A 23,427-nucleotide genomic window follows, 5' to 3' on the forward strand; every position below is an offset into this window, starting at 1 on the left:
AAGGGCGCATTGCTAAGCTATCATTATACACTTTCGCCATTTCGCACACCAGAATCATAGATACAAGGCTATTATTCGGTTGCAGTTCTGATCTTTTCGGCACACTTCAGAAAGATTATAAGACGCAGAACTCTCTTCGGCCGAAATAGTCGAAACAGCTGGAATGCCATGCACGGAACAAGCTCTCGCTTCAAGCGGTGGAAGAGACAGCTTGCTATACAAACCCATGGACAGCCCTCAATCCTTTATCGAGCGCCAAAAACTTGCACTTCTAGTAACTTATTTATGGTGGCGTCTTCAAAATCGCCTTCGCTTCTTTTCGAACCATGCCACCACTTTGAAGTGCAAGGCAATTAAGGAAAGAACGGAGAGAGAGAGAGGAGGTCAACGAATAAAATCCGACTCACCTTCTTTGGTGGTGAAGCTGACCACGGGGGTGTCGTTGACCTCGACAATGACGTCGCCAGCTTCGAGCTGCAATGGGGAGACAGCAGGAACGACCGACATAAGTTACTCACGTCGACGGCCGGGGCAAAAACAATAACACTTTCGAAATGTGAGCGGGAGATCAAAGAGAGAGAGAGAGAGAGAGAGAGAGAGAAACGAAACTTGGTCAGCAACAGTATAGCCGCGCGCGCAGATGGAGAGAGAAAGAGAAAAAAAAAAAAAAAACTGCGGCGCCTCTGCGCTCAGTAGCGCTTATGTATAGTGCGCTCAAGTTTTTTTCCTCGAACGACAGCGACAGTCCATCTACGAAGCTCGTCTGGACAAGCGCGCGGCGTATGGTGAAAATGCCGCCGCGAAGGCGCAAGAAAAATGACGCAACAACTACAGCACCGCCGGGGAAAAAGAAAACGAAAAAAGCGATCACACGCGCGCACGCCATGCAGGAAGGGGAAAAAAAAATAAGGATGAGGGGGAGGCAAGCAAAACGAACAACCGAAGGCATATCGCAACCAGCAACGGTTCAAGACAAATTGCATTACTCGGCGGAGACTACAGGGTCGCCCGCCACGGCATCGAACGAAGAAGCCCCGCGCCGAGGTTCTTCGCCGGAAGGATGCCTCTACTCCTCGCCGCGTCACGGGCAGATAGAGCGATCAAGCAAAAAAAAAAAAAATAAATAAATAAACACGAAAGAACGAACGCCGGGCGCGAAGGCCGCTGGGCCCGGTGGACGAAAGACAAAAGAGTTCAGGTAGAGCAGTTGTGGCCACCGAAAGTGCATCCAGTGTCCACCGCCAGACGAGGTCGGACGCTCGCACTCTCAAGCATATAGTTGGGGCGCTGACGTGAGGCCACATCTCGCGAAGCTGGGGCGGCCACCAATCAATGCGAACTTCAGCCCGGGTTTTGACAAGGCTGGCACGCGGGTTCGGTAATCGCTTTCGTTGTCATAGGCTCACACACAGTATACGCGCGGTTCTCTTTCTTATTCCCGAAATTTTAGAGCGTTCATATGACGCCACGAGCCCATTCTCCGCGAGCCTAGCGATCACCAAATAATTTATTCTCGCGTCAATGCGGACCTTAACTGCAAACATTAAAGCATCCGCAAACTTCACCCTATTTAAAACTATACAAGGAGAAACAAGGAACGCTAAATGGAAAGCTGTATGGTTTATAGCAGTCAAACCAAGTCATCATGACACGCGTTATAATGAAGCATTAGATATACAAAGTAATCCAAATTTCCCTCAAAATTTACGTATAGGAACGGACCACTGAGCAAATTGGTAATCAATTCTGACGACCAACTGCGCAATAGACCAGGAAGAGAAACGAAACGGGCGCAAACTACCAGCTGAAAATTTATTGTCGGGCACGCGTGATACATACAAATACGCGTAGTTAATATTGCAGACCTGGGGGAGGGAGAATAATCAATTTCTAGGTTATGTAACGTCACATAACTAGGAAACCCATTACTGAGAGAAAACGAGGCCACTTACAACTCGATTTTTTTTTCATTTTTTTTTACAACGCCAGTGCAGGCTCTGGATACAGTGGATATGCTGGGTCGATTCTCTGGTGTGCACGATGACGACCGAGAGGACGAACTGGACTCGGAAAAACTCAGAGGACAATAACGCAGTTTTTTGCTTCTACGGAAGTATGTGCCGTCTATACCTCAAGAATCTGTAATATTGGCACACGTTTTGCAGCTGCATGCGTATTAAATAAAACATATGCCAAAGCGCTCTTGTAGTGTAAAAATGCTGCATTTTTACTTTATTTCTACTTTCTTTTTAATAACAAAAATGATCCGCAAATATGCGAGGAATTTTAATAGACGAACTTTAGCTTCAGTAACGACAGCAGCACATGTCCCTTTGCTTACAAAGTTTGACACAACCTTAAAAAAAAACGCGAGAAAAAGCTTGCAAAGATACGTTTAGTATATATATATATATATATATATATATATATATATATATATATATATATATATATATATATATATATATATGGCGTTTAAACGTTCGTCCACATTCGCTAACAATACATTATGCCTGCGCACCAGCAACTTAGCTGGTTAGAATGAATAACTAAATATTTAATCACAGATCATCTTGGCTATAACGTGCACGCATCCATATGAGATAAGACCACCAGAATCGTGTTGATTCACGATTATGAGCTATAGCTTGACATTCATATGTAGCTACCGTGTGTTGGTATTGCAAACTCAGCAGTGATTCATGCAGTCGCATCGTGGGTATTCGTAGAATCCTGCAATACCACCCACTTGGGAGCTGCCCGATACGCTGCTCCTTGATGGCTTCTTTTCATGTTTTTTCCGGGTTCATTCGAGCTAGTCTTTAGTGGGGTGGCCAAATGCGCAGGAAAAGTGATCGCTCTCTTTTGAACAAAACTTATGCTGAACAGTTGGCGTATACTATAGGCGCCCCGGGTCAACTTGTATTCCGCTTGTCACTTCGCGCGTCTATTTTACCATGTCAGTCCAATCACGTACCCCTAAACACGGGTCGTCATCAACACAAATGTCAAGAAAAAAAAAACTACTGCGACACATGGCAGTAGCTGTTTCTCAGCGAGTATTCAATGACACACACACACACACACACACACACACATATATATATATATATATATATATATATATATATATATATATATATATATATATATATATATATATATATATATATATATATATATATATATATATATCAGTGGCAGTGTGCTCTTTACATTATCGAAAACCGTTCAGCTCATAATATAAAACGCCTCGATGCGTGAAGTAAACGGTGCAACATTTCTCGAACTCCAAAGAGAAAAAAGCAAGACCGAGTAAAAGAAGCGCCCTGCATCAGACGCATCAAAATTTCAGAGTGATCCATCGAGTGCGTAAACTTTACTGCTGCCCCGTGCGATAGCTGAAAGCCGCGCGACGGGATCTCGAGCTGAAAATTTATACAGCCACCACGGGGGACAGGTATAGCAGTCACCCGCGTCCAAGCGGCCATGGCCGTGCGCGCATGCCATATTCATAAAGAGAGGAGGACCGGGCGTTGCGAGGCCCAAGCACCGGAAAGTGGCCGATAAGAAAAGCGGGGCCCGCTGTCGGCGCAGGCCGCACCGAGTGTCGCACTCCCGGAGTTCGGCCGCCGGCGAACTCGGTGCAACACAGCACTCACATTTTAATGCGACACACAGGTACGGAAACGATACAGCCAGGCTCGTCTCGCTCGTTTCCTTCCTTTGAGCGGCGGTAACCAGTCCCTAACTTACGCGTCACCAACATTCATAGTAACGAGCACAGATCGCGACGGGCGAGTGCCTCCACCCAACCTTATTGCTGCCCCTTCGAGTAATTAAGTGACGTCACTCTCCAATTTTCGGCTGCGTAAGACTATATACGTTCGAAAATTACCATTTTTTTATATTTAACTCCCTTATATTTGTGCAAACGCGCATCGTTATCGCCACCTTTCCAAATGAAGTTTTCTTTTACTCGAAAGGGTGCTTATTTGTAATAATTTAGGAATCTGCAGACTTTAAGATCGGTGGACGAGAAAATGATTACGGCTCTAATCCATTCGGTCGAAGTAATATGGAAAGATCCTTGTGATTGTACAGCCCACATATATACCGGAAATGCTGCCATGTGATGTCTTTTTTTTTCTTTCATACGGTAGGATTGGCGGCTATGACTGCTGCCATTATGAGCACATTTTTGGGTCATTCCTGCATTCACATGTCCAAGAATTCTGGACATCAATAACTGGCGCCATCTGTTGGGTTCGCTAATAAACGGCTGCGTCACTCAATGGGAGACGACCTTCAAAACATCTATTGCAGCCGAACGCTTGAGTATTCGCTAAAATCACTCCGCATATATAATCTGGGCGCCATTCTATCTTAATCAGAGAAAGTTCGCTTTATTCACATAAGATTCCCGAGTTCGAGAGCGACGTTTATGTGCCAAGGCTGACTGTATTGGAGAGAATTCCAAAAATTTCTATTAAAAAATTAGTCTTCTTTTCCTTAAATCACTGAATTCACAAAATATTCACGACTCTGTCTCCGTACCTGTCAGCTTTGGTTGATACCGGCGAGGTTCGTGAGTCACGCGAATCTAGCACAGAACAAATCCGAAGGGTTCATCTTTCTTGTTTGTAACTGCCCTTCTGAAGACAGACACAAAGCATCAAAATATAAGAGATTATCAAAAAGAACAGTGGCAACATACCTTAAACTGAAATTTTCCAACAAGCTATAGCGGCACGTGACCGAAATGCAGGCGGGCATACATGCTTATGAAGTGCGCAACGATTGCCAGCTGTTAAACAATCCAGCCACGAAATTAACTGAATGTCGACCACCCGGCCGCCCCGCAATGCAGTCCCCCACTCTGTGTCAATGGGGCGAAAGGCCGAGCGAAAAGTTGTCTTTTGTGACATCCTTTTCCTTCTGCAAAAACGTAGGCACTGAAGTCTCGCAGTCGATTCGTATATTCCATATAACTATAGTGTACAGTATTCACGACACTCGCAGCACTTCTTTCATAAACAATAGCAACTTCGAGAGAGACAGCTCTCCATCGGTGGAAGAATTACGCACAATGATACGTGCATTACAAGAACAACTAGTACTTAGCTCGTATTACACTCTTTTCTCAGATCCACAGTCCCTACGCAGCATGGTCGACCATTAAACTCGATGAAGAGAGCGGCCCGCCTTCATGAGCGTCCATCGAGTGCGCGATAGCGGCGTGCCAGCCACTCAGATCAGAGCAGAATCATCCGGCAGGTATGGCGAATTGTCCGAGTTTGGAGCACGCCTCCACGAAAGACGGGTATTTATAGCAGATCGCGGGTGAAGCGCCCGAAACGAATCATCGTTCTTCATTGTTAGCGTTCTTCACAGAGAGAATCGAAGCAACACGCCCTCTGCGCATCGCTTCAAAGAAGATGAAAATGATATCGTTCAAGTCGCGGCAAGGAAGGAAGCAAAAGATGGCACAAGTCGTTTTACCCCGGCAAGATCGCAGCCGGACTTCTCGGGGGATCGATTTCCGCGGCGGCGCACACCTTCGAGGTCCTTTATATAGGGAACCGGTATATTACGAGCATCCGACGCAGTTTCTAGCGTCCTCCCTGCGTCCTACCTAGTTGCTTCGCCGCGCAGCAGTGGCACGCCGAGTCGATAAGGGAAGGTCCGATCTCGGTTATTGCGAGCCGAGCAAAGTTTTACCCACGACGCCGTTTACTCTATATACCACTGCTGCTCGCTCTCGCAACACCGTGCGTAAACGCAGGCAGCAGCGATCCCACTACGTTGGTACAGATCGAGTGGACAAATAAGTGGTAACGCACTATACGAGGTCTCGCCGAGCGCTCAAAGTGCCTGCATGGAAGAACGGTGACAGCTGCAAGCGCCAGGTTGGCAGCCGCGGCTCACGAAAGGAGACACACGGGGAAGAAAGTTAATCTGTTCACCGAGGACAGTGCGAAGGACCGCTGCCGCAAGGAGTTCGCGGGTGGAAATCACTCAGGTTCCACACTATAGCAAGGGCATATACATACACGTGCGACACATCGTTCTAGTCGTGAGAATGTGGACGGCGTGTATGATCTAATCATCGGCATCGTGCTCACTTATAATGTCACTCCATAGGGCCACATTATTGCGGTACAAAATACACGACTCTAGATTCGCGAACGTCCAGATTCTATAGGAGCAGTCACTGTTTATAAGATGCGCGTATGGCAACGCACAACGCGTAACAAAAAAAAGGTCGTCGAGATTATGGAACAAGTGACTGTTCACACTAGAGGTCGCACCACTGAAAAAAGAAAGAAAAAAAAAAAACAACAGTATGTAAAAGCAACAGTACTCGAGAGAAAGTTTTAAATATATAATGAATGCGAGTGGATAACAATAAATTATCTCTTCACGATACAACACTTCTGTTACTCAACGTCATTTATAAGAGGATTCCATCGTTTCTCCCACTTTAGAACATAGCCTCCGGCCGATACGAATCTAAATATTACGCATAATTCCATTTGTTTCTTTACATCACAAAGAACGTATAAGCTTCAGAGCGCAAGAGAATCGCATCCTCAAGAGAAACGTCAAGAACACTCCGAAAGAAGGCGCACAACATAGGAAATCATCAAGAATGCTTAGTGTTCTCTACACGAAACAAAAAAGTCGGCTCACATGCAGCAGACACGTCGGCGATGTAAACCCGAACTGCCGGCGTGCGGAAAGGGCGCAGCGCCGCGGAAGCAATTAACGATGAACTCGCAACGGAAGCAGGGCGCAATACATCGCAACGTTCCGAGAAAAAAACGCTCTCCAGTATGATACGAGGCGTACGAGAGAAATGAGACAACCTGGTCAGTGAGTAGACTTCCAGACCCTGTCCGTTACGCCTTGCTTCAAGCTGGGCCTGAGAGAGTGCCCCTCATATCGTCTCTCCTCTCGCTGTGTATACGGTGACATGTCCGCCTTAGGGTTGCGAATCATCGAGGCCGAGGCATGGGGACTCGGCGCGCTACAGAGAGCCTCGTTTAGTCCCATGCGCCGCCATGAAGTTTGAACATTACGACAACTCCCACACTCCTTTTGTTCTCTTTATTCATGTATACAATGACGCTATTTACGGCAGCGGTGGAGTAGTTGCCCGCCACTTCATAGAGATAAGAGTCGCGGGCAATAGCGACCAAGGTGCTTTAAACTGTTAGTTAACTGTTAACTGTTAGCGGTGCACACATTTACACTTTCGTCGAACAAAACAAAAGTTGTGCCTGTTCGTCTTTTAGGGCATGCACATTTCTTTGCTTAAGATACGTGACCGTAAAAGAGTGAGAAAAAAATGTTTAAAAAGTATGTCGTGTAGAGTAAAAGCTGGCTAATACAGATTTCACGGGACCGGGAAAAAAATGTCCGAATTATTGAAACTTTTGAGAAAACAATAAACAAGCGCAAATTTAACCGGCGCATTTTGCTTTTACTGATGAGTGCGTACAACCAGCCTTATTTTGCATGAATCTAAAAGCCGCAAGTTCTTTTCGACTTTCTTTACAACACGACCGCGGCTCAAGACCCAGAGTCTTAAACCAAAACGTGCTGTGAACGGATTCCTTATACATGCCGCAACCACCAGCACACGCAAGTTCTCGCTGGGAAATCGGCCAGAAATTAATCGTTCGGCTACGACAATATATAGCCAGTGAATTTTATGCCAACATGCACGCAACAGATGGAGCTCTTCATCTTGAAGAGATTCCACCGCGTTTGAGTTACGACATTGCGAGTGCATTGCCTGTTGTCAAAACGAAGTTACCGATTGCCGCATCCGCCGTGGACGAAGTGCGGTTGCTTGTATACGACGCCATCAAAGGCAGCGTCCACGCAGTACTTGAACTGAAGGCACGCGCGCGGTCTTCAGAACTGCAAGAGTTTGATGCCATTAAACTTACACGTGCACGTTCTGGGACTTAGTCAACACGACATAATTGTTTTTATTTCCAGCATAAACAGGGTCGCTTTAAGGAGCTTTTACAAGCAACGGCCGACCTCCTAGACCCCGCTCAAGAAGCAGACATTTTGCAGCAGTTCATAAATCACTCCTTTCCTATAGGCACCAACCACAACATGCAGCATGACGGCTGCCCAGCGCACACATGAACACACACCGCGGCGTGCCCGCAGACCTTGAGCCTCCACAGGGAGCACGGAATGCATGCGTGCCGTTTATTTGCACGCGCGGATTCGCGGACGATCGTCGCTGTTTCAGGAGCAAGAAGCGTCTATAGCTGCATTTATGTACGCGAAGGAGGCCAATGCGTAAATACCGCCGGCGTGCCGCCGGGGAACACGAAAGGCGGCGTTTATGGCCCACGCCGGATTCGCGGCGCCGTTTTTACGACCACCCCGAGCCGACAGTGTATACCGAAGATGCGAGAGCAAGAATGCGCGATATCGTTTTTCGCCTTTCGCGAACGCCACGATACGGGCATCGATCAGATGCCTCGGCTGGGTCCCCCATCAACGGTTCAGCACACGCCTGGCCCAGCGAGGGACACAAAAGGCGGGATGAATATACTGAATGAACACGTCATTCAGTAAAAAGGCAATGCTCCTCACGGAGGGCGATGCTAATCAAGCGCCTATAGAAACGACCTACCGGCCTCTACAGGAGATACTATACACTCTTAGAAAAAAGGTGGTAGTACTTGCTAACTTTGGGGTAGTAATGGTTTGTCACATATGTTACAACTCTGGTAGTAAGCGCAGTTAGTAACGGCGAGGGTGGTAACAGTTACTACCTCTGCTGTTACTACCAGCAGTTAGTAACTGTTACTACCCTAGCCGTTACCACCCATTTGTAGTAACTTTCAAAGGTTTGAAGAAAAAAAGTAGTAACCGATACTACGTCGTTCATTCATTTAGACATATTTCTCCACTGCTAATGCTCACTAATCAATGTCTTACAACTAGACAAATTCGGGTAAGAAGCGGGGTATGCCATGAATGCGAAGAATGCATATACCAAACAAATTCACTATTTTTACGTACACATGTAGTAAGAAGTAAGCGTGGGTATAGCCCCTACTATGCAGGAGCATGCCTGGCACAGGAGAGCACTTGCGTTTCAGGATGAATTATGACAAATTTGAACCTATAGCACTTTATTATACTACATTATTACGTGTATTTGGTAACGTTGCACAGGACTTTTAATCAGCCTTACTTAAAAAAAGTATATCTTATATTTATTTATCATAAAATGGCCACAAAAAGGCATTTCGTACAGTGGCCGGAGCAATGTACTGAACTCATTCTCAGTGCATTTGAATAATTCACACGACTAATATATCAGCGTTTAAAAGGTAATAATCGTTTTGGTGTTGGACGCGCCAAAACAATGATAATATTTGGAGACATGCCGCAGTGGATTATCTGTGACTGTCCTCGAGGCTAATTGTGACCGTCTAGTTATTTTGATCTGCCAGTCTTGTTAATATGTGCTTTAATTTACTAAGTTTGTTGTGATTGTCTATCTATTACGATACGTGTAGTACTTGCTTATGGTTCGTTAACTTGTACTTCTTCGTTTCGAAATTGTCAGAATGACGTTTACATATCTCGGTTGCGTAATTTAAAGAACGTGTCTTTTCTTGATCTACGGTTACCTTCTGCGTCATTTTTCCGTGTAGTGATTATACGTCAAGGCGATTCCTCTCATAAATAATCAAAATCGCATTCACACACCATCTTGGAATAGATAGGCAGAAGCCGGGTAGCAAAGAGGTAGTAACGAGGCAAGATAGGTAGTAATGGCTGCAGTTACTACCTCTTTCATTTCAGTTACTAACTGTTTACTAACGTAGGTGGTAAAGAGGTCGCAAAAAGTTAGTACCGGTTGCAGGTAGTAACTGTATACTAACGTACGTAGTAAACAAGTAGGAAAAGGGTAGTAACAGTCGAAGAAAGGTAGTAACCACCGCAGTTACTACCTATTTGCTTGCAGTTGCTACCTTTTTACTAACTTTTTTTTAAGAGTGTAGGGCCGGGCAAAGCGAACGGAGAAGGAATCTTCGCCGTCGCCGAAGATAAACTGCAGGAAGTGAACATGCATCTTTATTGGCAGCTTGTGCAAGTCGCGTGATTTCAACACCCGAAATAGCTTCACGGTGCGCTATCAGAAGTCGACGAAGAATATGTTTAGTTGAAATGTTCCAAGTCGTATGATCGAGCAGCCGACGCATCCATCGCTGAAATGTCATATGGCTATTTGTAAACACTGGCAGAAAAAAAACTCCCAAGCATTTCCCCGAGGGTGAACATGGTTAAGTGCGAATACACGGGGTGATGCTATGAGGGGTATTTATTAATTCGCACTATTATATTTATTATTCACACTATGATGCCTTTATGGTGTAATGGTTCCTGGGAATCGCAATTTGATCACACGGGGGAGTTTACGTTAACTCACTGGCGAATGCCAACGGATTTTAACTTTACTCCCCCTCACGACCCGCTCTCGACGGGAGACTGAGAGAGAAGGCGGGCGCGCGAGAGAGAGGGGTGCGCGCGCAGCTGCAGCGAGCGAGGAGAGCGGAGGAGTGAGCGAAGGGGGAGGGGGTATAAGGCGCGTTACTGACACCGATATCAGCGTCGCGTCCGTGGCTTATTCGGTAGAGCGTCGCGCTGCGGCCCGCCAAGTCCTCGTTCTTCTAAAGATAGAAGACTGCGGACGCCGCCGACGGCGGTGGATGGTTTGGGGCCGCTTATAATGTGTATTCACACTTAAAAGATTCCCAGCTGGCATGATGTAGCGAGAAACTCATTCGTGCACTCGGACACAAGGTGCAATTACTCGTCTGGCAGACGGCGCATCTACGAGGCCACCGGAGCTCATCTGTGTGCCCTGCAACGTATCTCCTCGTCGTACTGCGTTCGTGCGAAGCGAAAGAGGCGCGACGCCGGAAGGAAGTCGCACGCACCGCGGCTCGGCTGCGAAGCCAGAAAGGGCAACATACCAGCGTTCGTCCAGCGCCGCTTTCCGCCCGGCGAAGGATTGGCGGAAACCACGCCCTCGTCCTGTCGGAAAGTGCGAACAGAGGCGCGTACACACCGCATGCATTGGCAATCACCAATGTTGCACCGAAATAAAGTACAAAGGCGGGTATAAAAAAAAGAAAGAAAACAAGGCGCACAATTTCCAAGCATTCTGTCACGACTGTTTTCATTTATGTGGCAGTAGAGAGTTAGTTATGATGGCGCAGAAAGTGAAATCTAAAAGTTAAATTTCTTGTTTTTCGCGCGGAACTAAAGCATAAGTAGTAAGTAAGCGTAAGTAGTAAAGCGTAAGTTTCATTGCTCACTGTTGCGAGCAATGATACTTCGTCGTCCTGATGTGATGCCCCCTCCCCTCTTCCTGTGCGCACACCTATGGCCTCAACACGCCAATGCCACGCGTTTGAAACGCTGAGAAGAGAAAAACAAGGAGCTCGGAGTTAAATGAAAACTTTTTAAAAAGTGAGACGTTTCGGTTTACGTACGCAAGCCTTGTTGACATCAAAGTGGCGGCCTCGGCACTGCCTACTGGGTTCTATAGTGGGAGGCGGATGGAGCGAGTCATTCGAATAGATGAATGCAAGGCTCCAAGCTGCGATGGTCGAAAGATTGCGCGAATCCCAAGACTCGCAGATCGTACACCTCTGCTCTGGATTCACATTTCGTCCATCGACCAGAGCGACTCGACATTTTTAGTTTTATAGACACACTCTCGCTTACGCCCAATTACTGCCCCGAGTGAAGAGGATACAGTATATCCAGAATAGCATTTTTTTCAGCCAGACAAATTCAGTCAACGCGATCATTGAACGACGGAGCAACGTTGATACTGTTCGCACGCAGCGGTTTATTTCGTGATGCACACGTACTCAATAAAATATGAAAGATAACTGCAATTTACCAGCTACATAAAAATGTCAATACGACAACCATGCTGCGAGCTGTTTACGACACAGAAAATGCGAAAAATACGCTGCTGCATTCCCGCATACCATTCGACACACAAATCCTCTTAAAAAAGCAAAAAAAAAAAAAAGAGAGCGTAATGTGTTGCGACAACGGAGCCCCTAAACGTCATCGGAGCTCCGAAAGTGCTTCCAAAAACTCGACCCTCACAAAACGGAAGCAGTGCGCATTACCGCTCTTGCTCTTTCTTGACCTTGCCGCGGTTTAGATAGGCAATATACACGGGTCTGAAACTTTCGTGCAGCTGCCGCGCCGCCCTAAGCCAAACGGGCTCGCAAACGGCAAACATAAAAAGAAAAAGAAAAACAACAGCCCGCCCTTTCCTCGCTCGCTCGTATGTATACGTTCCCGTTCATCGCGGCACACGCGACTCTATGCGGTTCCGCGCACCGCTACGCTAGAGTGCTGCCCCCCCGCGAGCAACGACGGGCTTACACAGGAAAGGCCCAAGAGGAGTCTCTCCCTCTGCTCCGTCTGCACCGGCGACATGCTCGTTTTTTCCGCGTCTCTTTTACTCCCGCTCCTTCGACTGTGCAGCGAGGCAATCTCCCCGACCGAGAGAAGACGACGCGATTCCGCCGAGCTGTTTTCCCAATTGCCGCGGATGCCCGGCGGCAGTCACGCACCTTCCGCGCACCGCGCCATATCTCCCTGACAGCGCCCCATCACATAGACACGCCATCCCATCGAACCCTGCTTCTATATTTACATTCCCCTAATCGTTTCCCCAAGTCGGTCTTGCTCTGCGCTTGTATACTTGGTCGCTCGTTTCCTTTTCTTTTTTTCTTGCGAAATGGAAGAGCGCCTGTCGTCGCGCTTTTAATTTTTCGGACTCCCGCTCTTTATTTGCCTCGCTCGCAACGCAGGCGAAGCTCCGTGAGCAAACACAGAATAAAGAGAGAAACGGCGGGGCTGTATACCCGACACCGGACTATCCACTACACCCTTGGCGACAAGCACGGTGCAGCGGCGCAATGCGCAAACAACGCAAATATGCGCGCCGAGAATTACGACGCGTGGGAGTTGCACCAGCTGCGCGAAACAATTCTGATCAGGTTCTCCCTGCGTTTACAGTGAAGTTCCACACTCATTACGGCGCCGTTTCCGCGATACATGGCGCCGAGCCGTTGCACAGGAACGTGTACAACCTGGACACAGCTAAGGTCAGAGAAACCATTGCGCAGAATGCACAGCCTTGCGTATACGACGGGTGTATGGTCCAGCCTGTCGAGCGCTAACAGCAGCAATTAGTATAAATAGAGTAAATATTAACAGTCTACGCCAGAAATAATCATTTTACGTCTTACAAGAAGCAAAGCAGAAAACACAAAATCGGCCGCAGAACGCCTGCTTTAGTAACGTTCGGTAAAGGGGCAACTGCCACATAGCTTCCATTCGGGTGAACATACAAGGCCAGAAGGAAAGCAGAACACAACCACTGGAATCAGGTAAACTGTTTGCTTTGGAGCGGCAGGCACTGTGAAAGCGCATTCCAGTGTCGCGAGAGCAAGGTTTCCAGCTCCAGTATCTTCTCAGGAAATTTGTGCAAAACCAACTCCTGCTTCTTTTTTAAGTCTTTCTTTGTACTCTTCTACCTTTGGGTTTGTTTCTCTGGCCATTACAGAGCTTCGGCTTTTGACTTTAATGGAATGTGGGATAAATCGTGTTTTCCAGCCTGGGACAGGCGCCTACACGCTGCATTTTACGGCTCACAAACCGAGCAGTCAAGGTCGCCCCGTTCGGGATTAGAAGGGGAAAGCTTACTAGGAAAAGCGTCTAGCGGGAGGCAGGTCCGGCGCCACCGTCTGAGTCTAAGCCATTGTTAACAGGCACGCGTGTCATTGAGAATGACATGGGGACGCGACCACTTAGCCTGACCGAGACATAGTGGCGGCAGGTAAACGACCATATTCTCTCGCGCTGTTGTTAGGATGTCGGGGCGCCTCGCTGTCGCATGTACACCTGGTAAGCAATGGTGTACCCATTGCTCTTAAGGACGCTTCTAGAAAGCAACAGTTAATGAAAGAACTTACGGGGCCCGAGCGTGGGAACGGCCGCCGACGGTAGTCGGCCGAAGGAGGCAGCACGGCCTGGTATGGGAGAGAGTGTCACGTGCGGAGGACCTTTCCCTTTGCGTGTTTCATTTTGGTAAGGAGGTTTTTACAAATGTAGTGCCTTTTATGAAAGTGTTTCTGTGATTGGTTGAGATGCTGCGAGTCCGAACAAGTGATTGGTTTTTGTGAAGACTCTTTGTTCGACCAAGGGTTTAAAAGAGGATGTTTGAACTTGAAAAGTGAGCGGGGCGGAGTCGGGGTCAACGGCGGATCTCACCACCGGAGACCAGCTATGCGGGCCGAGGGGTATGCCACCATTTTCTATGTTTTGTCTTTGTGACCTAGTGCATTTTGTAACTTGAAGTTGTGTTAGCTAAATAAACCCCCAATTAGTGCTCCCCGAATTCATCGTGTTGACTTCTCATCGATTGCCTCCGCGGAGTTTCAACCACACTTATTCGTCTCCCTGGTCGTCCGATGCGCCTAACTTGAACAACCCCGACGTTTCGCTACACCAGGACGATCATTGCAGATGATGAACCTCTACGGACACCAAGAGAACAAAGACATATATATTTACACTTTTCATTCAAGCGAGCATACCGGCGCAGCCACAAGGTGCCGCAAAAATATTAACAATAATCTCAGATTTGATTGATTTATGGGCTTTAACGTCCCAAAACCACCATATTATTCTGAGAGACGCCGTAGTGGAGGGCACCGGAAATTTCAACCACCTGGGGTTGTTTAACGTGCACCCAAATCCGAGCACACGGGCCTACGACATTTCCGCCTCCATCGGAAATGCAGCCGCCACAGCCGGGATGTGACAACGCGACCTGCGGGTCACATCCCGCAGCCGAGTACCTTAGCCACTAGACCACCGCGGCGGGGCAATAATCTGAGATTTCATGCGTGACAAAGCACGATATGATTGCGAAGCACGCCGTAGTGGAGAGCCCCGGAAATGTCGACTATGTTCTCTGGCGTGCACGAATATCGCACGCTGTACACGGGACGCTATCACTTTGCCTCCATGGAAATGCGACCGCCACGGCCAGCATCGAACTCGCGACTCTATATGTTCAGCTAGGGTGAAGAAATTAGTTAGACAGAGCGGCCCGAAACCTGCATCGCTAAGTCCAGTGTTAAAAAGAGAAAGCGATAACAGCCCAGTGAGCGAGGAAAAGCTATAAAACAGAGAAAATTATGAAGCAGGTGCGAGCAAGCAATTTTTTTCTCACAATCTCCTCAAGAAAACAACTGACCTCGCTAAAAAAACACACAATGGCAGACAGAGAGTATATATATATATATATATATATATATATATATATATATATATATATATATATATGAGGATGAAGGATAAACAGAAGGCCCGTAAGAGGACTTGGTGAGACTGGTTTGCATAAAGCTATAGGGTCGGCGCATGCTCAGTTTCCACGATGCCTTCCCATTCCCTTGTGTTGCCGACCGCCTTCATGATAAATTCCTCCGTAAAAAGTGGGAAACGAAACTATATAAAAAATAAGGGAAAAAAAGAAAGCACCGTTGCAAAGCCACAAGTGTCACAAGATTTACGCAAATAGCGCCAACTCAGCACGCGACGGTTTTTTTTTTTTTTCTTTTCCCCTCTCCACCGAAGTCCCATCTTGCGAGGAAAGCTAACGTCAACACGTCGACGGCGTTGACGGCGCCGAAAAAGGTCAAACAATAGAAGCACTTTGAAGAAGCTGGAGGCCATAGGCTATGCCAAGCTTATGCCTCTCGCTCCCGCCATCTGCATGAGGGAGTATACGAATTCCCCACTGGCCGGATAGGCGAAAGAGTTCGGAAAAGTCGGGCTTCTTCCTCGGCATTACGAAGACGGGAGAAGGCAAGGATAGTGACGGCGCGTGCAAATATTGACGCCCTCCTGAAAACCAGGCGAACTTCCGTTCGTCAGCAGCGGCAAAAAAGCGGGGCCGTGCGGCGGCAACGTATATAGGGCGACGGTTCTGCGGATCGTGAACGCGCAGGGAAAAAAAAAGAAAACCCTACCAGTCGGCTATTCGACGCGATTGATTCAACACGAAGCGGTGAGTCGTTCGCACTTATGCACAGTCGGTAGCTTCACCCACAGCTGACAAGAATGAACGGGCTTTAGAGCTAACATTGGCCTTGACGCGTGAGCGCTGAAAACAGTATACTGTTTGTGTTGCAGCACCACTTCGGCCTGTCTAAAAGAGATAGACGTTCACGGGAAGTCTCGAAGCTGGAGTCAACGTTTCGGAGGGAGGACTATTGTCTTGGTTAAGGCCTCGATGAAGGCAAGTACTCTGGCCGAGACATCGGCTCCAGCTTGGCGACTTCCCCTGAACGTCTATCTCGTTTAGATGGGCGGAATGAAGTGCCGCTGTAACAAGAATAGTATATACTGTTCCTAGCACGAGTATCTGTGCCTTCACATCGGAAAAACGACAAACTATGGACGACAAACTATAGCCAAACGACGACAGACTATAGTCATCGTCCCAGTGACGAAAACGACATGGAATCATCGATCCATGTGCATGTGTGCGTGCGTGTGTGTGCTAATGGAGAGAGAGAGAGAGACATAGAAAAGTAATGCCTAGACATTTGCTACCATTGTCTAACACAGCGCTAGACGCGGAGCTACAACCAAAGAGTAAGGCAACACAGACCACTGCCGCCAACCGTGAACAACACAGTACTCTCCCTCGGTACACAAGTCTTCAGGAAGGTGATGATAAAAGTGGCTGCCTGCAACTAAGGACTTCGCGCAACGCGCGTCCAGCATGCTCTCTCTCTTGTCCGTTAAATATGCTCTAGTTTGCCGAGTTTTTCCTGCCCGCCAACCACCGGAAAAAAAGAGCGAAATGCCATTCTCCCGACCTCGGCGAGAATGCAGCGAGTGCAACATGCACGCCAGACGCATGCGGCCTCCTTTTTCGGACGCATTCGTTGATCGCGAGTATAAAGAGTGGTGAAACGAAGCGAGAAAACTCCAGCCGCCGTCCATAATGAGGGCCCTTGAAGGGCTTCTCCCCGGTGCACGCAACACACTCCCTTCTACCCCAAATGGCTGTTTCTATACTTATGCCGGCGAACGCGGCAGCGCACTGATTACGCAACGACGTCGCGACGCAAGCCAGAACACGGCTACTGAAATTGCTCGAGCTTGAGCCGGAAGAAGGTAAACGCTGCATTGCGAGAAATCGGCCCTCAGTCGGCGTCATTCTCCCTTCGCCTCACTGAAAGAAAAACAAACAAAACAAAGGGCATGGGGCGACTAGAGGGCTCAGTGCGCTGCTATAAAATAGGCACGTGAGTTGCGTCCAGCGTCTCGAAACACCGCGGAGCGCGTCTGGCACGGTAATGTTATACTTCGCTCGCAGCGTCTGGCGATAAAGGAACGTTATTGCGACTGGTTCCTGACAAAGCACCAAAACAAGCCCAGGTTGGCTCACCCAAGCAACAGAAAAGTGCCACCGACACACTACACGGAATAATTTAAGCGCGTCTTCACGCCTATTTCCACCATAGAGTGGTGAAGCGATGCGACGTAGCACAATTTCCTGCGAACCACGAACTGGTTCGATCCTTAACGCCGCTGAACAATGATAATCAGCAAGAACATTATCAAACGCAGTCCTTCAAAGGCGCCCGGCTGCATCACACTGAACGTGTTCGCGCAGTGTATACAAGTAACTTGATAGGTCAGACCGAACAACCAGTACACACTGTACAGATGGGCTAAGTTATAACCATGAGATTTGATCATATTGTCAGGCGTTTTACGTCCAAAAACCATGATGGTCATTAGGAACGCCGTGGTGGAGGTCTCCAAAAATTTCGACCATCTGGTGTGTAAAAGGTAGGTAGGTAGGTAGGTAGGTAGGTAGGTAGGTAGGTAGGTAGGTAGGTAGGTAGGTAGGTAGGTAGGTAGGTAGGTAGGTAGGTAGGTAGGTAGGTAGATAGATAGATAGATAGATAGATAGATAGATAGATAGATAGATAGATAGGAAATGATTCACATATAAAACCCCACGCCTAGTTTGTTTGTTTTTGTCAACTAATCCACAATATAGCATAGCACGTGTGCGTTCTTCAGCACTCTATGTCTCACGTGTCCTCCTAACTTTGCTGAGACTTATTACACCCCATTGAACATCCGCTAATTCCTCGACTAGCACAGCTAGACTAGCCTCAATAGATAGCGTTGTGGAGTTGAGGGTATACAGACAAGTTCAGATTTCAATGGCGGCCTGCTCAGACCCAGAGATTCTTAGCACCTTCCGCTGCGCCACAGGTCTGACCGCCTCCTTGAACAGTTGTTTCGCAGCCGGGACTGAGGGCCAAGGGTTGAATGCTGCATTCATGGGAGGTTGTGGCCCGGTACTGCACCAGGGTGGTCAATCCTGCTCTGGTGAGGGAGTGCGTTACCGGCAGCTGCTCGCCAGTGAGGCCGCACTCCAGACCTCTCGTGGATGACGATGGTATGTGGGGTACAACGTCCCAAAACAACCATATCATTATGAGAGACGCCATAGTAGAGGGATGCGGAAATTTCTACCCCCTGGGGTTCTTTAACGTGCATTTAAATGTAAGCCCACAGGCCTCAAGCATTTCCGCCTCCATGCAGCCGCCGCAGTGGGTATTCGATCCCGCCACCTGAAGGTCAGCAGCCGAGTACCTTAGCCACTAGACCACCACGGCGGGGCAGACGTGTTTTTTCTCTTACGATTCCTTCATCACGCGTTTTAAGTAAATATACGATTGGGAATGGTCCGGTATCTGCATTCGCACCGAGTTTTGTCATTCCATGCTAGGCTACTGCGCTACCTCTAAGCAGGGGGTTCTGTTGCCCTTTCATAGCACCGTAGAATACCACCTGACCGCCTATCAGCTCTCAACGTCACCTGAATCGTAGCTCGCCTGGTCTCCTTTTCTTAACTGCTTGAAAGTCCACTAAAAAAAAAAAAAGCGGGCGCGGTTTCACACCTCTGACCTAGCGGGCTTCGGCCGGTTTAGCGCCCTGAATTTCACGCGATTATTCTCTCCAAACTTATTCCTGCCTCGCTCAATTTTGACATTGTTGGCTTCAAAGTGTCCACAATGTAGGAGCTTTGGCGATTTCGAGCGGTCCCGCTGCTACTTTGACGTTTCTTGTCAACTTACGAGTTGCGCGTACCTGTTTTACGAACTAATCGGCTACTTCTATGCGTGATAGTTACGTTGAACGTATACGTCGCGGGTGGTTAGAGTGCATGAAAATTAAACGCGAAAGGTTTTTAAGTGCTAAAGGATATACAGGCGCTGCCTTTAAGGCTGTATCCTACTTTGTTGGCGTTTGGGAGTAGTGAGTAAAACTCTAGTAAGTAAATATAGAAGTAGACAGTCGGGAGTCAAATATGCGTTCTAGTAATTACATCTATGGTTAGCCTAAAAAAGTTGGATGAAAAGGTAGGGCAACGTAGGTCGCCTTGACTTTTTAGAAAAAGCAACGTAGGTTGACAGATGCGGCTCGCACTCTTGCATTTTAAGGCGTTCGCTAAACTTGAACTGCATTCCAACAAATCCATGTCTGTTCACGACCGAATCACTGTACCAAATGTGCACACTAAAGAAAATAAATAAATAGTAGAACACTTGTAACCACAAGCATAGAATTAGTAACAAGAGCTGTTACTAACTTTCTTGGGCACTTGTCATCTTTTGTGACCTCTTATACTACGCAAGTTTGCAGACACTAAAAGGCTGCAACGGTTCTTTTGTGCGCTGTGACTAACTTTTTGTCATTTACCACGGGGCAGTATTACGCTAAGTAGACATAACATATTCTATGTATTAACATTTGATTAAATGTCCTACGCTACATATACGTTACCTTCAGCACCTTATATAATTGTACACTGTCTATAAACAAACAGGCAAATTTAAAATATTAGGGGCGAGGCTCCTTAAGGCCTCACGATGTCCACCGTCTCGCGTCTGTCCGTAACACCATGTAACCTTCAACTTATAAGCAACAGAGGGCGTTGGTGGTAACCGTTTTGCATGTAACCTTCAACTTATAAGCAACAGAGGGCGCTGCGGTTAACTGCAGATGTGATGGCGCTGCTGTCAACGCTACATATATATATATATATAACCACGTTCCATACCACGAAGACGAACGCAGGAAAGCGCGACGTGCTGAGTATCAGCGTCGCCGTCGACAGGAAGCTACCACGGAGACAAAAGAGAAGGAAGCGGATGCAAAGCGGCGACGGCGACAACAAAGTTCTACACCACAGACTAGGGCTAAGGAAGCAAAGGCCAAGCGGGGAAAACGCCAAGCAGACGCGCAGTTGAGACAACTTGAAGCGGATGCAAGGCGGCAATACCGACAAGAAAATTCTAGACCAGAGACGATAGCTAACGAAGCTGTGATTATGAAGTCAAAACGTAACCCGGAACTCGGAACTTCATATCAGCTATAAAGAAGAATCACCGCTATATCACAATCGGTCTCAGCACCATCTCTTTGAATAAAAAAATATATAAGTATCACAACCACAATCAGTCTCAGTACTATCTCAACTTTAATCACAATAATCACCTCCGAAAGCTTCGCCCCATAATTATCTTCAAGCAGCTTGAAATGCAGTGATTTTTTTTATTTTACAGCATAGGCGCCCACTAGCACCAGTTGCGTTACCCAAGCGTAGGACAATACCTAGAAGCACTTACGAGCTGAACGTGTCGCGTGGATATATCGATGAGTATGAGTGTGCTGCAGAGAGTCGTCGGGGTCATAGCAGTTCAAGCTGACGCTTAGTGGTGATTGACGCAAACACGTCATTGCTTTCGTAAGAAGTTCCTTGCTTTTCGCCGCTTTCTTGAAATATATGGTTACAGTCGGGCAAATTTTAAGCTATAGTACATGAGTGGCAGTTTTTTTTCCTGTGTATCTTTGCCGTGTGACTAAATTAAGTTTCAGAAAAGGCGAGGAGAAGTGTATGCTGACAAAGCACATGTACACGATGCAAATTTTTTTTGTAACTTAGTTCTATAATATGGCGCTGACAGACAAACAAAAGTGGCCGTCGAGCCCAATAGATAAATAGCTAAAGTTTTGGCAGACTGTGCATTGTAGTGTATCAAATTTTAGTAGAAAAAGCTACAATTTTCATATTTAGGTATACTTCAGGAAAAAAGCCCCTCTGAATAATCTCCAGTTCGCCCTATTTCGGGCTATAGTTAATAAGCAGTAGCAGTAGCAATTTATTCAATCAATGAAAGGTCTGAAGAATCTACAGACGCGAAGCTACGTATTGATGAGCCGGCCGAAAACAGCACATTTTAGAACGTGTTGACTGCTCACAACTCCGAAAATGAGCTCAACAGCATCCTAAATACACGCAGCTCTGTGGTGAAAAGAGCGCTGCACCGACGCGAAGGCGGGCTAGCAGACACACTCGTACACACGACTTCGAACCTGCAGCGCCGTGCAACGCCAATCGAGCTGTGTATCATTGGTGCGCAAGTGCACGATGCCATGCGCCGAGCATGATGCCCTTGCAACAGGCCGTAACCTCCACTCGCATAGCTCGAAAGAGCAACGCAACAGAAAGACCCTTTGATAGCCTGCGCGTGTCTGTATATATATATTTTTAAGGTTCGCCTCATTTCTTGCAGCCTTCAAATCTGCGCCGGTCATGAACGAGGAGAGCGCTTTTAAACTCGGATCAAGATGGAAGGGTACAACTGTATACAGGGGGCTCACGTGAACGAAGACGACAAAGCGGAAGCGGACGGAGGATCCAAGAATAGAGACAGAGAAAAAAAAAAGGAGCTAAAAAAAAACACTCGCACAAAAGAATGTTTCCGAAGAATCTAGATCCCCTTACATCCCCGCGGAGGGAGACGACGTGGAGCGGAGCGCTTTTATTTGGCGGCCGCCGTGCATCCATGAAGTCGTCTCATTCAGATCGACGTTACAAAATGGGGGGGGGGGGGGGGGCAGAAAGCGTGCCGCCACCCACGGCGGAGGCCGCTCGTATACGCGGCGCCAGTTCTGCCGAATAATTTAGCCCCATCCTGGCCTAGCTTTTTTTCTTTCTTCTTCTTTCGCGGCGTCTCCCGTTGAAACGGCGTGCCCGAGTCCACAACACAGCTCTCTACGCGACGACCTTCCTGCACACGTCGCGACTAGTGCGCAGCAAGGCAGGCACGCGCCGGAAAGCGGACAGCGGCTCGGGGGTGCGCCATAAGGCCAAGTGCAGTCACGTCGGTGCTCGTAATGCGATCGAAATGAAAATAATAATAAAAAGGACGGCGCAGCTATCACGAAATCCTTAAACATCGCGTCCCATTCGCAGATTCGCTCCAGAGTGAATGGAGGAAAACTGCGTTTTAAAACACGACGGTGCAAGTCCCTCAGGTCGTGTAAAGGGGTAAGTGAATTACGCTCCCCCGTGTAAGAGATAAAAAAAAAAAGATTTCCGAGAGCAAAGAGAGATAAAAGAAACGTGCGAGCCGTGCGAAAAACAGCCGAGTAATGGGCCCAAAAGGCTCTCAAAGCAAATTTCATCACCCACGCTGAATGTTGAGTACATAACGAGGTTTACTTTATTTGTAAATGTTTTATCGCAGGTTAGAACAGTCAGCAGTGCAGAGAATATTCGAAAAAGAGGAATTAACAACGACATTTCGTTAGAGCAATAACTCATTTAATCGCTCACGCGAAAGCTCTATCCAGAGCGTTAATTGAAACACGAAATCAAAATGACAAAAACTGACTCTCTCTCTCTCTCTCGTACTTTTTCCTCGCCAAGACTAACTTATGCCCGAGTTTTCTGGCAAAAGTACAGAAACCCATAGTTTCGGAAAATAACAGCGCTTTGCGATAACAAGCAAGCGATGGAAATAATAAACGAATACGTTTACGTAGGACAGGTAGTGACTGTGGAGCCGAACCACGAGACTTGACTTGACTGGAAGAATAAGGATGGGGATGAGCATATTCGGCAGGCAGTCTAAAATTGTGAACGATATATCGTTTACCCCTATTCCTAAAAAAGAAAGGTGTATCACAGCTGCGTCTTACCAGTACTCACCAACTGAGCGAACACCTCGAGGCTTAAAACGAGGGTGCAGTGCTTAAATTGAAGAGGAAGCCGCGAGCAATGAAAAGGAAAATAACAGGTGTAACCTTAAGCGATAACGAGGGAGCAGAGCCCTCAAGGGAACAAGCAAGTGTTCAAGACATCTCAGTCGAAATCAAGAAGGAATGCAGGGCACGTAGCGCATAGACAAGATGACCAATGGTCATTAAGGCAGACGCACGAGACGGAGA

At 47.4% G+C, this 23,427-nt stretch overlaps 1 protein-coding gene across 7 annotated transcripts in view; it reads right to left on the reverse strand.

Annotated features, from left to right (window-relative positions):
- The window catches only part of Efa6 (Exchange factor for Arf 6), a 325,427-nt gene that overhangs the window by 165,708 nt on the left and 136,292 nt on the right, over nucleotides 1–23,427 (reverse strand). For all 7 annotated transcript variants that reach the window (XM_075878819.1, XM_075878817.1, XM_075878818.1 and 4 more), the window contains exon 2: nucleotides 408–474. In XM_075878819.1, coding sequence (XP_075734934.1) covers nucleotides 408–474 — 67 coding nt within the window. The remainder of the gene's footprint in view (nucleotides 1–407; nucleotides 475–23,427) is intronic.

Source organism: Rhipicephalus microplus, chromosome X (assembly GCF_043290135.1).
Source record: "Rhipicephalus microplus isolate Deutch F79 chromosome X, USDA_Rmic, whole genome shotgun sequence".
NCBI lineage: Eukaryota > Metazoa > Arthropoda > Arachnida > Ixodida > Ixodidae > Rhipicephalus > Rhipicephalus microplus.